The sequence below is a fragment of the Myodes glareolus genome, chromosome 3 (genome assembly GCF_982192425.1).
Source record: "Myodes glareolus chromosome 3, mMyoGla1.1, whole genome shotgun sequence".
NCBI classification, from domain to species: Eukaryota; Metazoa; Chordata; class Mammalia; order Rodentia; family Cricetidae; genus Myodes; species Myodes glareolus.
The window spans coordinates 102,996,085-103,009,129 of record NC_142028.1 but is presented as its reverse complement, the minus strand read 5'-3'; the positions used below and the strand labels follow the sequence as shown (position 1 = coordinate 103,009,129).

Below are 13,045 nucleotides of genomic sequence, written 5' to 3'. Positions count from 1 at the left end.
AAGCCCTATGGTTTTAAAGTACTCCCAGGTGGGTCTGATTCTCGGCGAGTACGTGGGGCAGTAGGCTGCGGACTGGTGTGTACACTACTTAGCCCCGGGCCCTGCTTAAGTCTAAGGTGGAGGCCAGAGACCTGACAAGCACCCAGGTGATACTGTTCCCACCACTGTCACCAAGTAGCAGAGCCGCTGTAGCATGAGGAGCCCCTGAAAACTTGTTAGGAGGCATCTGCTTGGGCTGCACTGTAGGCTGCCCGAATCTGAGTCTGCATTTTGGAAGATTGTTGAAGGTAGTTCATGGACTCATTAATGTTTATTAAGCACAAGTTTAGATGATGGTGATGTGAACTATTCTGCTCTACGTGAACATTATGGTTATTCTTATTCTCATACTGGTTGTCCTTACTGTGTGTGACTGACTTCACATCCGTCTTACCTCCCCTCTGTCCCTTCTGTAATTCACTCGGTCGTTCAACTTCTTCTTCTAAACATAGTCTTATTTTTCTCAAGCCAGTAGGTATAAGGTGTGGCTAGGGAGCCCAGTTTAAGGCACTAAAGATAAATGGGTAGGGAAGGTTTGCCTTCAAATAAGATGGCACACTAAGAGGTCCAGAATCAATCATCTGAGTTGGTAATGTTTATGGAGAGCCCTTCTGTGAATGGCTGTTTGGCATTATAAATCTGTAGCGTGTAATCGAGTGTATTAGAGCCTGAAGTTCCCCCAGAGGGTCTTGCGGATGGCGGGAGCAGAGGAAAGGTAGGACTGAAGTGCAGATGCCCCTCGAGAGAGCTGTGATTACCTGAGCCAAGCATAAAATTGTCATGCTGCTCTGGAGCCTTCTCTGCTACGTGCTGGTGAGCAGTATCAGCCAGCCTTGCAGAGGCAGCTGGTGAGCCCGATAGACAGCGTGAGACTTGATATCGACTTAGAACTTCAGTGAGAGGCACAGGATTAATTTTAAACCATAGCATGGCATATAACTGGATTTTTGAGTGTAAAGCCAATCTGTATTTTTCATGATATTAAGGACTTTGCCACTTTATAGCTGTGTTTTAAAAATGTTTGCCTCCTTTTGTTGTTCAAATGACTGGTTTATTTGAATCATAGTGACACAGAATCATTTTAACAGGTCTGTGGAATGGCTTATGGTATGCAGGTGTGGGGGAGAATATGTAAGGACCAGGACCCCTAGTGAAGCCGATCCTTCTGTTGGACTCAGCGCTCAGTGGTTCTCAAAAAGTCTATACACATAAAGAAGACTTGAGATGCTTAGAACCACGGCTTCTCCGAGTTGCTTGTCAGAGAGTCTCATTCATTCCATAGTTTTCAGTGACTTGAGAGTCAGCAATTTCATCCAGTTCCTTCCTGATACGGATGTAGGTCATTTTGTATCTCACACTTAGAAAATCTTCCTTCATCCCCCAAGAACTTGATGGCACCACATACGGGCCACCAAGGCCCAGAAAGTTTAGGATAGAGGGTATCTTGAGTGGGTTAGCCCCACCTCCTTTCTTCATTCTGACACATATGCTCCTCAGTTTCAAAGAACCAAGTTTGTCTTCCCACATTAGTCATGTCCAGTGAAGAGTCTGGGAGCAGAGCTATAGAAGGATTCTAAAGAAAAACCAAGCCAAAGAGTAAGCAGATGGAGAGAGAGAGAGAGAGAGAGAGAGAGAGAGAGAGAGAGAGAGAGAGAGAGAGAACACGTAGCGGGTCATAGATCCATTCAGTGACTTAATTCCATGTCTCTAATGCATGCTAGTGTCTTCACGGTCAGATGGTGGGTGGGTGGTTGTGGGAGCAGGAGAGGAAGAGAGTCTTAAATACCCTCTTAGAAACCCACACAGGTGCGTAAGGAGTTTATCCTCAGAGTTTTCCATATGTGGTTTTGCAACCTGGACCTGCAGCACACACTTGCTGTCTTGGGATTTGAGTACAGTTGATTACTGACTGTGCTTCTCAACACAGCGCTTCTCAACCTGTAGGTCACAACCCCATGGAGTTGCATGTCAGAGATCCTGCATATCAGATATTTACATTATAACAGTAGCAAAGTTATAGTTGTGCAGTGTCAACGAAATAATTTTGTGGTTGGGGGTCACCACAACATGAGGAACTTTATTAAAGGGTTTCAGCATTAGAAAGGTTGAGAACTGATTTAGAGAAAGAGCTGAATTGTTCTTGTTGCTGGTAAAGTTGATCTTGCTCCACCTAAAGTGTCATTGTTGAGTTTCATGGCTTACTTAAGATTAGACGGCTATATTTTAACAGTACTGCAAATGTTACCTTTGTGGATGGGGGTAACTGGGAGAAAAAGGAAATACATTTTGTTCCTGCGATTAATTAGCTCAGGAGCCCTAAACAAGTACGAAATGCCAAGTGTGTGTCTTATCTGCAGCTGTTCATTAGAGCCCGCCTGAGGAACTTCTCAATATACCTGTGACTGAGCACAGCTTAGAATGCCTGTGGGTCAGCCAGAGGCCCTGGACTTTTCAGTTTCCCACGTAAATTGTGGGGAATTGCTAGCCTGTGGATCCAAGGAGGTGACAGGGATGCATTGTCAGACCTTCAAATCTTTTAATAAGAGAAAGGATTCTGTGTGAATTTTTCTGATTAAATGCTGGCAGCCAATCCCAGATTTTTAGTATGCGGTTGGCAGACACAACACGTCTGCTCACAGGATACAGTCTGTGGGCAGCGAAGTTTATGACCTGCTTTAGGGACTTAAAAATGTTTTCCGTAACTTTAGAAATGCTTTTCTGCTTATAAACAAATTTTAAATTAATTAACGTATTTTTCATTTTCTTGCTATTAAGACATCTTTTAGTTTAGACTTTCTTTTTCCTTTGTTGGGTCTAAATTGTTGGCTGCAAGTGTGAATATCTAAATTTTTATGATTTGCCAATTATTAGAGGCTAGTTTTCTCATTTGCTTTGTAATGTGCTATTTCCATGAAGTTTCATCCTGTGCTTTGCTTTTAAAATTTTCTCTGCATATTCATATTATGGCAATCTTTTTACGGTCTCTCTGCTCTCAGCAGAAGTGAGGAAATAGCTGTGAATTCATGAGCAGTGACTGCTTGTTCCAGAACTTGTGCTTTGTTCTGATGTGCCAGACAGTGGCTGACATGCACAAATATCAAATGTTCAGAGTCCTGTTCGTGGGAAGCTGTGCTTTCTGGAGTGAGGGAATATTTAATGACTTGGCAGATGGTTACTCTGGAGTGGGCGATGAGGTCAGTAGCCGAGGATGGTTGGACCCTGAGAGGATTGAAACTCTGCACCCTGCATGTGTGTTTAGTTCTCCATTTGTAGTTTTCATGGGGTTGATAATTAAGGATTTAAGGATCCCAAAGGCTGAGCTACTTTGTAACTCATATTGATTCTCTGATTGAAGTCAGACTTATCCCTTAGGGTAATCGAATACAAAAAAGTCAGACAGGTACAAAAATATTAATATGTATTTATAGAAACTGCTTTGTCGTGGTGGGTATCAAAATATAGCTCTATTTTTAATTCTGTTATCTTTTTTCTAAGCATGTAGCTTTTTGCATCTCCTCTTACTGTGTATTTTGAAGGAAGGCAGGCAGCAGTGACTTGAATAGTTCCGGCAATTTCTCCACTGTGGACGCCGTGCCATGTGAGAAGGCTGAATAGTGGCTGCTTAGTGCTCAGGGGACGGAGAAGTGGGCACGACTAAGGCCATAGTGAACGAAGACTTTTGAGTTTCATTTGAAGAGTCGTAGGAATTCATTTATCCATTTTTAAATAATATATAGGGTATTGTTTAGGATTACATGTTATGTTTAGTTGTCACTTAAAAATTTTTTTAAAAGATGGAAACCTTTCTCACCCTTTCTGTGTCTTTTATGGCATTGGCACGTTTGAATTTCATAAACAATGCCGTGTGTGTCTGAGGAGCACACACGTGGCACCAGTGATGGCCATCCTGTTGTTCATTGGGTTTAATTTTGATCACCTCGTCACTCTCTGGTCACTTGCTGTCTGTCATAGGTAAGGAGAAACCTGCGGCGGAGACACTGAGGCTATGCAGAACCCTGCTTCATATTACCAGCCCCAGGGGTCATTGTGATGGCTTCAGAATAGTGACCCTCTCCCCACCCCCACTCCTCAGTGTGTCACATCGCTAGTGACAAAGGGGAGCCCGGGATGGTTTTAGAAGAGAAGATGACAAGTTATCAGGAACAGATGAGATTTTAATTTGGAATTATTTTTTTCAGGGACATATCCCTTAATGTATTTATTATACTAGTGTACTTTACACAATTTATTATGTATTTATTATACTAGTGTACTTTACACAATACACAGCTGTTTCTAAAATCAAAAGGCGAACGCTTTGAAATAGTATGTGGTTGTTGGTGTTTATTGTGATTTTGTTTGAGACAGTATTGCCATTTAACTTGGCAGATCTGGAACTCATTATGTAGAACAAGTTGACCTTGAGTTCAGAGGTTCATCTGCCCCTCTCTACCTACCAAGTGCTGGGTCTAAAGGTGTGCACCATCCAGTTCTCTGTGTGTGTGTAAGTGAGTGCAGGCATGTGGACGCAGGTGGTCCTCCCTTCCTTCCTTCCTTCCTTCCTTCCTTCCTTCCTTCCTTCCTTCCTTCCTTCCTCCCTCCCTCCCTCCCTCCCTCCCTCCCTCCCTCCCTCCCTCCCTCCCTCCCTTCCTCCCTTCCTTTGAGACAAAGTTTCTCTGTAGCTTTGGTGCCTGCCCTGGCACTAGCTCTTGTAGACCAGGCTGGGTTCCAACTCATAGAGATCTGCCTGCCTCTGCCTCCCAAGTGCTGGGATTAAAGGCGTGCGCCACCACTGCCCAGCTGAGGCTGGTTCTCTTGTGGTTTACTGATGCTTGCACCAGACTAGCTCGTGGACGCTTCTGAGCATCTGGTGCTTCTGTATCTACTGTGTCTCTACGAGATCATGGGGGTGATAGATTCATGCTACTGTGTACAGCTTTGCATTGGTTCTGGGAATCTGAACTCAGGTTCTAAGGCATGTGCTATACAAACTGGGTCATCTTTCTAGCCCCTAAGTTTAGAGTTTTTAATTTAAATTTCATTGTTGTTATTTTGAGATTGGTTCTGGCTATGTGGCCCAGATTGGTTTTGGGTTTATGTTCTCTTCCTCAGACTGCAGAGAACTGGGGTTCCAGGCATGTGCCATCACACCTGACTGACGTTTAGAAGATTGTTTAGTGCTTCTTGTTTTACTGAGATATAATTTATATGCCATAAAATTCTTTTCAGGTGTTTGAGTCAGTGGACTTTATTAAAGTCAGGAAATTGTCTAACTCCACTGCTACTTAATTTCAGATTATTTTATCATCTCCAATGGAAGCCCATATATAAGATCAGTTCTCCTCCCCACCCCTAGAAAGCATTATTTGGCTTGCACATTCTATGTGCATAATTTCATGTGATGAAACAGTACAACATGAAGTCTTATATATTTGACTTCTTGGCATAATATTTTCAAGGTTTCATCAGTGTTGAAGCATGTACCAGTGCTTCTTCCCCAAATACATGTGTATACAACCTTTTATTATCTTATAATTTTTAGTATTTGGCTTTTACATTTATTCTGACGGTAACTACTTAAAAAGTTAATTCGAAATGAATCCTAGTTTTTATTCCTGGTGCAGGTATCCGGTAGGTGAGAACATGCTGTATGTAATCTTTTTTGAGGGGGAAATGGTGTTTATAGTTCTTCTGAAAACAGGTTAGCCAAGCTAAATGTAGCAGATACCCTGGTACTCACCATTGGAGAATTACCATCAGGATCTTCTTTGAGACCTTTCCAGTTTTTGTACTCTGACCTAGGAGTTCAGAGGACTACTCTGACCTAGGAATTTCAGTTCAGAGGGCTTGTTGAAATCTTTCTGTAAGGACCAGAAGGAGGACGATGGGGAATGGGGTGTCAAGGTCACTTCTGCTTCTGGACAGGCCCAGTGGGCTAAGTAAAAGAGCAAGCCAGGACTGTACTTGGTGATCGTGGACAGCAATGCCTTGCAGCATTATTGGCCTTCTCTGCAGCCTGATTTTTTTCTGTCTACATGAATGTTTTACTTCTTACCTCATTCTTTTCTCTCTTCCAGCTATGAATGTCTTTGTTTCTGATTTTTATTAATTATTCTAATCATGTGGGGTTTGCAATTGTGATTGACATTCATACCTTATAAGAACAAGCTTATACATATTATACATCTTCAGCCAGCAGTGGCCCCTATAAAATATGCAAAAATTTTTTAAGTCTAGATACTGATATAAAAGCTGTCATCATATTTTCAAGAACATATCTAAAGCCATGAAAATAATTCCATTTTTCTTTTTTAGCTTATGTATTGTAAATCATAGCGGCATGTAACTGAATATAAGAAAAAGTCTTAGATCCTTAAGTACCAGTATCTTCCTGACCCTAAGTCGTCACCTTTAATGCAAAGATAACTTTGCATTAAAAGTCTGGTTTTCATAATAGCCATCCCAGGGAAGGAAGAGTGTGAGGGCAGCACCATAGCAAGATCGTTACTTAATAAAAATCTTATATACACCCTACCTGCCTGACAGACCTAAGGAAAGATATAATCAGTCAAAAATTTCTACATTAGAGCACTTTCGCTCCAGCGGTTTTCTGTGTAGTTCTTGTGGGAAGCACACATACATTTGTTTTCAAATTATGTTATACAGTGGTTTATTATTACTCTTAATTTATCTTTTTGATTCATTTGTATAGTAATATCTATGTTGTAATCCTTGTAACATTTTCCTATCATGTGTCTTTAAACTTATCCGCGGGGATTTAAAAACAGGTCTCGCTTCTCTCCAGCGCTCTCCCATCAAAATTCCGAGCAGGTAGAGAAATGCTTTTAAAATGCATATTTGATGGAGCAAGTGCTGTGCAGTACTCTGAACGCACCAGGGTCAAGCTGCAGACATGGAAATGCACGGCGGCTCGCAGGCATTGTTTCTCACACAGAAAAGGCGCTCTGTGCCAGTCACTGAATCCACGATGTAAATCAAATCATAGCTTTCTGATACTCAGAGATGAGGCAAAAGGTTGAGGTCACCTAAAGGTTATAGATAACTTTTACTTCCTGATTTAGCTGCCACACAGCTAATTTTTTTATTCTCTCATTTCTATTAAGATTGATGCATTTATTCTTGAAAAGGTGACTGCGGGTTGCATGCCTTATTTTATCATGCGTCTATGATAGTCTGGTGGAACCATGCATACATCATCTGTCTTTTCCACTGCTCCGTAATTTCAGATGCATACACTCCTCTCCGCTGTCAATAATACTAGTCATAGGTGGGGAGCAGGGAACATTTACATCCAAATCTGCATGCTTCTTTGTGGTCTCTGTCCTCTGCTTCTGAATGGTATTGACTCTGGAACAAAACTGATTTTTTATGATCTACTTTATTATTTCGTTTGTGACTATATGAATAAACCAATCTGAGTTTTTAAAAGATGGCATGGGGGACATGTTTGGTACGTGTATATGTAACTACACTTATTGTAGAAGTGCATTTTGTATACAGTGGAGAACAAAAAAGATTCCCAACTTTTACCCTGACTGTGTTCTCACACATACATTTTCCCTGGCTAGTGTTGATGGGACTCTTCTGTTTGGTAGGTATTATGCTACATGCTTTCTTAGAATATCAGTTAAAATGTTTGCATGTCACAAATTAAGGAAAGTGCCAAAGAATGTTCAACAAATTGGTTCATGTGGCATGCCAAAGAAAAACCAAGGCACAGTAAGAGATTTACAGACACTGGAAGCCAACGGAGGGTGACCTGGCTGTCTTATTTGTATTGATTTTAATCTTTAGAAATGATGTTATCCTCCTTTAAGGAGAAAGCAGATCTCTAGGCTATCTCAGGAGCTAGGAAATTCCGATTTAATCATTTCTCCTTTTGGACACAGCACTTTACTTTCCTTGGAAGCAGACAATGCACAATGGTTTTTCTCTGAGATAAAAATAGATGAGGCCGTATGTTTAGCAGACGTTGGCCTTAGAGCCATTCAGGCTTTCCATAGGATTACTTGTTGGAGCACCATTTTTGTGGCTTGCTGCCTTTGCAGGGTTTCATTGCATTTATGTGTGCAGGCTTTTTAATCCTGCTAGCCGTTCCCCAAATAACAACACAGAGATGTATTATTAATTATAAATGCTCGGCTGATAGCTTAAGCATGTCTTCAGCCACCTCTTACAATCTAAATGAACCCATTTTTATTAATCTGTGTGTTTGTTGCTCTGAGGCTCTTTTACCTCATCTATGAACTCTCAAATTCTGCCCTTTTTTTTCCCAGCGTCCTCCTAGTCTGGCTCTCATGCCCAATCTCTCCTGCTCAGTTACAGCTATAGGCCAGTCAGCTCTTTATTAACAATGAGAGTAATACATATTTACAGTGTACACAGTTGTTCCACAGCACATATACTCCTGTGCATCCTCTGCTTAGGATTCAGTGTTCATGCGGCTTATGCAGCCCCAGCTCTGTTAGCTGTCTAGCCTGAGCTCGTTTTACAGATGAGGAAACTCTGGTCGAGAGAGGTTAATTCTCTTGCCTGGGATTCCATGCTTTGCTGGAGAATGTAAATTTGGAGGTGTCCATGTAGCTTAGTTGTTAGAGTTCTTGCTTAGTAAGTATAGGCCCTGGCTTTGATCTGCATAAACTGGGCATGGTGGTGGGTATCTGTGATCCCAGCACTAGGGAGGGAGAGGCAGACTGTGTAGTGAGTTGGAATCCAGTCTTGACTACATGAGTCTCTCTCTCTCTCTCTCTCTCTCTCCTAAATAAATTTAGAATTGATAATTCTGTGCTCTCTGTTCCCACGGCTACATCCTCTCCAGTTTTAGTTTTATTTGAGTTAGGGACATGGCTAGGTAATAGAAAAAGAGTCCAAGGGTGCTGCTGTGTGGTCACGACTTATAGAAAAACTACGACAGTGATGAAAATGATGGTGACCTAATGACAAGGTGATCGAATTAATGAATCATTTATTTTAAGGAAAGAGGGTTTATTATGGTTCAGAGTTCCAGTTCCAGCTCATCATGACAGATATCTCATCATAGCAGGAAGCAACGCGAGGCTGCCATGGTCAGAAAGTAGACGGATACCTGTGCTCAGTGCATGTGCTCTCTCTCCCTCTCTTTGAAACTCTTTTTTTTTTTTTGATTTCCTACATCCAAACAGTGTGTCCTGATCATACCCATCTGTAACCCTTCCTACTCTGCCACCCTAAGCCATCGTATTCCCACGTCCTTTTTCCTCTCTCCTTTTTCCCCTCCCTTTCTTCTCTCCCTCCCTTCCTTCCTAAACCTCATCACTCACTGAGTCCAATTAGTGGTGATCTTGTGGCTTCATCTTGTGCAGACAACCGTAGCTGTAGTGGATTCATGAAGCAGGGGCCATGTTCTGGCAGAAGACATTTCACAACATTCCTCTTTATCTTCCAGCTTTTAAATTCTTTCTGTTCCCCCTTCTTGGGTCAGGTATTGATCTAGATGTCTAATTTAGGGCTGAGCACCGGTAGTTACTTATTCTCAGTACCTTGACCAGTTGAGTCTCTATTAACTGCTGACCATCACAGAGAGAAACTCCCTTGGTCAAGGCTGAGGACAGCACTAAACTATATGTATAAACATAAACATTTAGAAGCTAGTTTGACAACTTGTTGGAAAGCTAATAGTAATAGGTTCTTGTTTAGGATCTTTGACTCTCTGAACCATGGCCCTTTGACCAGGTTTATAGTACTAGGCATAAATTCTCTCCTGTGGAATAAGCCTCAGATATGACCCAGCAGCAATTGATTACCCTCCAAAACCTTTTGGGCATATTTTGCCTGGCAGGTCTATTTTGTAGCATGAAAGTTCTCTGTTGGGCCATAGCATTGTCATTTCTTCTAATGCAGCAGTTTGCATACCCATGCTGGCACTATTAGAACTAGCTATCCGGGAGGCAGTTTTCCCATCAGTTCCAGCTTGAGTTCACTAGGTCCTGCAAGGAGAGTGTGTTATGTCTTCAGCAATAGGCTTTTACCATCTTGTTCTGGTGATCTATATCAATAGCTGTGTCCTTTTCTTTTGGGGGCCCTTGGGGCCTCATTGATCAATAACTAGTAGAGAGGTGTAGATAATTGAATCTTGAGGCATAGCCTCACTGACCAATAGCTAGTAGGGAGGTGTAGATAGTTGAATCTTGAACCATAGCCTCACTGACCAATAACTAGTAGGGAGGTATAGATAGTTGAATCTTGAGGTATAACCTCACTGACCAATAACTAGTAGGGAGGTGTAGATAAATGATTGAATCTTCAAACTCCTCTCTCTCTCATTCCCCCTCTCTCAATAGTACTTCCAATTTAAAATTTCAGAGTTTAAATTGTGTGTCTTTTCAAATGACTTGAACATTCTCATTTGGATACATTTTAAAGAAGTTGAATGGCTAACAAATGCAAGTGAAAGGAAGAAAGAAAAATCTTGAATAATCCGTAAATTTAATAATCAAATCTTGAATACATTAAGACGGAACTGTACTCAGCCTTATGACATTTTACATCCTTTAATTATAATATTTTTGATAGGATAATAACTTCATTTTCTGTCATACTCAAATTAGCATCTATATTCTCTAACGATGTTTATTTTAGAATGAGATTTATTTTGTAAAGGAATAATTACTTTTTCTTTTTTTTTACATTTTAAGCCTTCTAATTTCTCTTGTGTATCCAATGCTAAGTTTTGTTGAGAATATTTCCATAAGAAGTGTAAACTTTGGCTTTGGTCATGATTGATTACTTTTAGTTCTGGGTAAGATGGGGCCTGCTACCACTCTCAGTTCAGCTTTCTGCTTCCCATTCCAGTTCAATCAGTGGGCTCCCACCAGTGCTTCTGAACCAGAGACAGTTTTACCCCAACGGGGACATCACGTAGTCTGAAGACGCTTTTGATTGTCAGTACCTGGAGGGAGTACAAGAGCGTCTGGTGGGGGGAGGCTAGGTTACTGCTGAGAAGGCTGAGGGTCACAGGAGGCATTCCAGTGAAGACTGTCTATCCAACATTCCAGCAGCGCTAAGTATAAGCCACTCTTACACACCATAGCTGTGCAGTTTGTTGAATTAAGAAATATATACATTCTATTATTTGAGTGCAAGCCTGTCTGTATTTTATGTGTATGCACACATCAATTGGATGATTCACGAGGGAGAATTTAGATCTTTGCTTCATTATGCTGAAAGTATAAAAACAAAATTTGGCAGTTATAATTGATTTTAGGTTATTTGTGTTCATTTGAAATAGTGTAATATTAGTAATCAAATACTAATCAACAGCAAGAGTCAATGTTTTCATTATTTGTGTCACTTCCTTCAAGATTATGAGCCTCTCATAATCAATACTGTACATTATTCTTTACAGTATTGTCATCGAGAGTGGACATAATCAGTTGTCTGGACAAGTTAATTATCTAGAGGTCTAAATTAGTAATTAATTTGGACCCTTATTCTAGTATATTTTACTTAATCTAATTTTTAAAGATTAAGTCTGCGATGCTAACTGGAATCGGCAAATCCAATAGCTGGTGAAGCGTGCCCTCAGTGTCCTGCAGCAGGGCGAATGGTTCCTTGCAGTCTGGCTGGAGCATAGCTGTGCCAGAATCATAGCTGTTTGCATGTGTGCCATTTCTCCTATTTTAAAATGACTGCCTTTTATTTCTGTTGACCTGATTTAATTTGAATACATTCTGAAGGAGACCTTGATCTGCAGTGGTTACCTTGTGGGGGTGGGAGAGAGATGGGAGGAAGCATAAGGGTAAGAGTTTAAGGAGATATGCTAGATCTTGGAGGGCTAGGGAGTAAGGAGCTGATTTTCCTTTTTAAAAATTTTTTATTTCATGTGCATTGGTTTTTTTACTTACATGTTTGTCCATGTTTGGGTGCCAGGTCCCCTGGAACTGACGTTACAGACAGTTGTGTTCTAGGATGTATTCTTAAATTTAGACCTCCACGATTCTGGATCCATTTTCTTTTCAGCAGAAGAATTAGATCAAATGGGGACAAGTCAGTGGTCATGAACCACTTCCTTAGTTCAGGAAGCGATAGCTTTGTGAATTAGAGATCCTGGAAAATGTCTGTAGCTGGCATTGTTTGTTTTCTTTCTTTCTTTTTTCTGCTGTATTTGAATAGAATTTCTGCTCCTGAAAAGACAGTTAATAATGTGATTTCCTGTGTTTCTCAGAACTCATCCTCAGCCTTTGATCACCGTGCTTGAACACAGGCCTGATTGCTGGCCACTGCTCCTGCAGCAGCTGACTGCCTTCTTCCAGCAATGCCCTGAAAGGTAACATGAAATGAAGTAAATGAAGGACATGGAATGGCGTGTGCTAACTTTAGAGCCGGCGCTCTGTGTTGTTCCTGTTTTAGCTGCTGTGACTCTGAAGTTCCTAAGGAGAGGGAATGTTCTAGAGCCGGCCGTACATGCTCCTTTCCTTTGGCAGTAAGGGAACATGATCTGCCAGGCGGATTGGTTGTTGAACTGTCCAGTGGAGAATAGCTGTTACTACATCTGCCTTTGTTGGATTTTATCCAGTTCCCTGACTCTATTCCCAGCTCTCCATTGTCAGCACTCCTTTGCATCTTGTTTTTCATCTTTGGTTATTGCAAATGATGAGCTGTCTCTCTTTTGTGTTCCCACCTTAACTTGCAGTTTGATTGGTAATGTCATTAAACTTACTTTCCGTCTTATTCTCTGCTGTGAGCTTTAATTCCTTTTGGAGGATAGTGATCCCGTTCTATTGCCCTTTTTCATAATGCTCAGAACATTTGTAGGTGCCCTATACATCTCAATTTTTTGTGAACAAAATCCATGAATGGGTTGAAGATTTTCTTACCATAGGAACCTTCAGACTGCAGTACCTTGTAATCAGCTACAAAAAGGTGGTTTAAATTATCACCTTCACCTTAAATGTTTTTTCATAGATATATTAAGAGTTCCTAGATGAATCTTTCTTCAACTCTGTCA

At 41.1% G+C, this 13,045-nt stretch overlaps 1 protein-coding gene across 1 annotated transcript in view; it reads left to right on the top strand.

The window, feature by feature from the left end:
* Focad (focadhesin) overlaps nt 1-13,045 on the top strand; it is a 297,602-nt gene that overhangs the window by 64,714 nt on the left and 219,843 nt on the right. Inside the window, exon 6 of the mRNA XM_087904862.1 lies at nt 12,263-12,364. Coding sequence (XP_087760988.1) covers nt 12,263-12,364 — 102 coding nt within the window. The remainder of the gene's footprint in view (nt 1-12,262; nt 12,365-13,045) is intronic.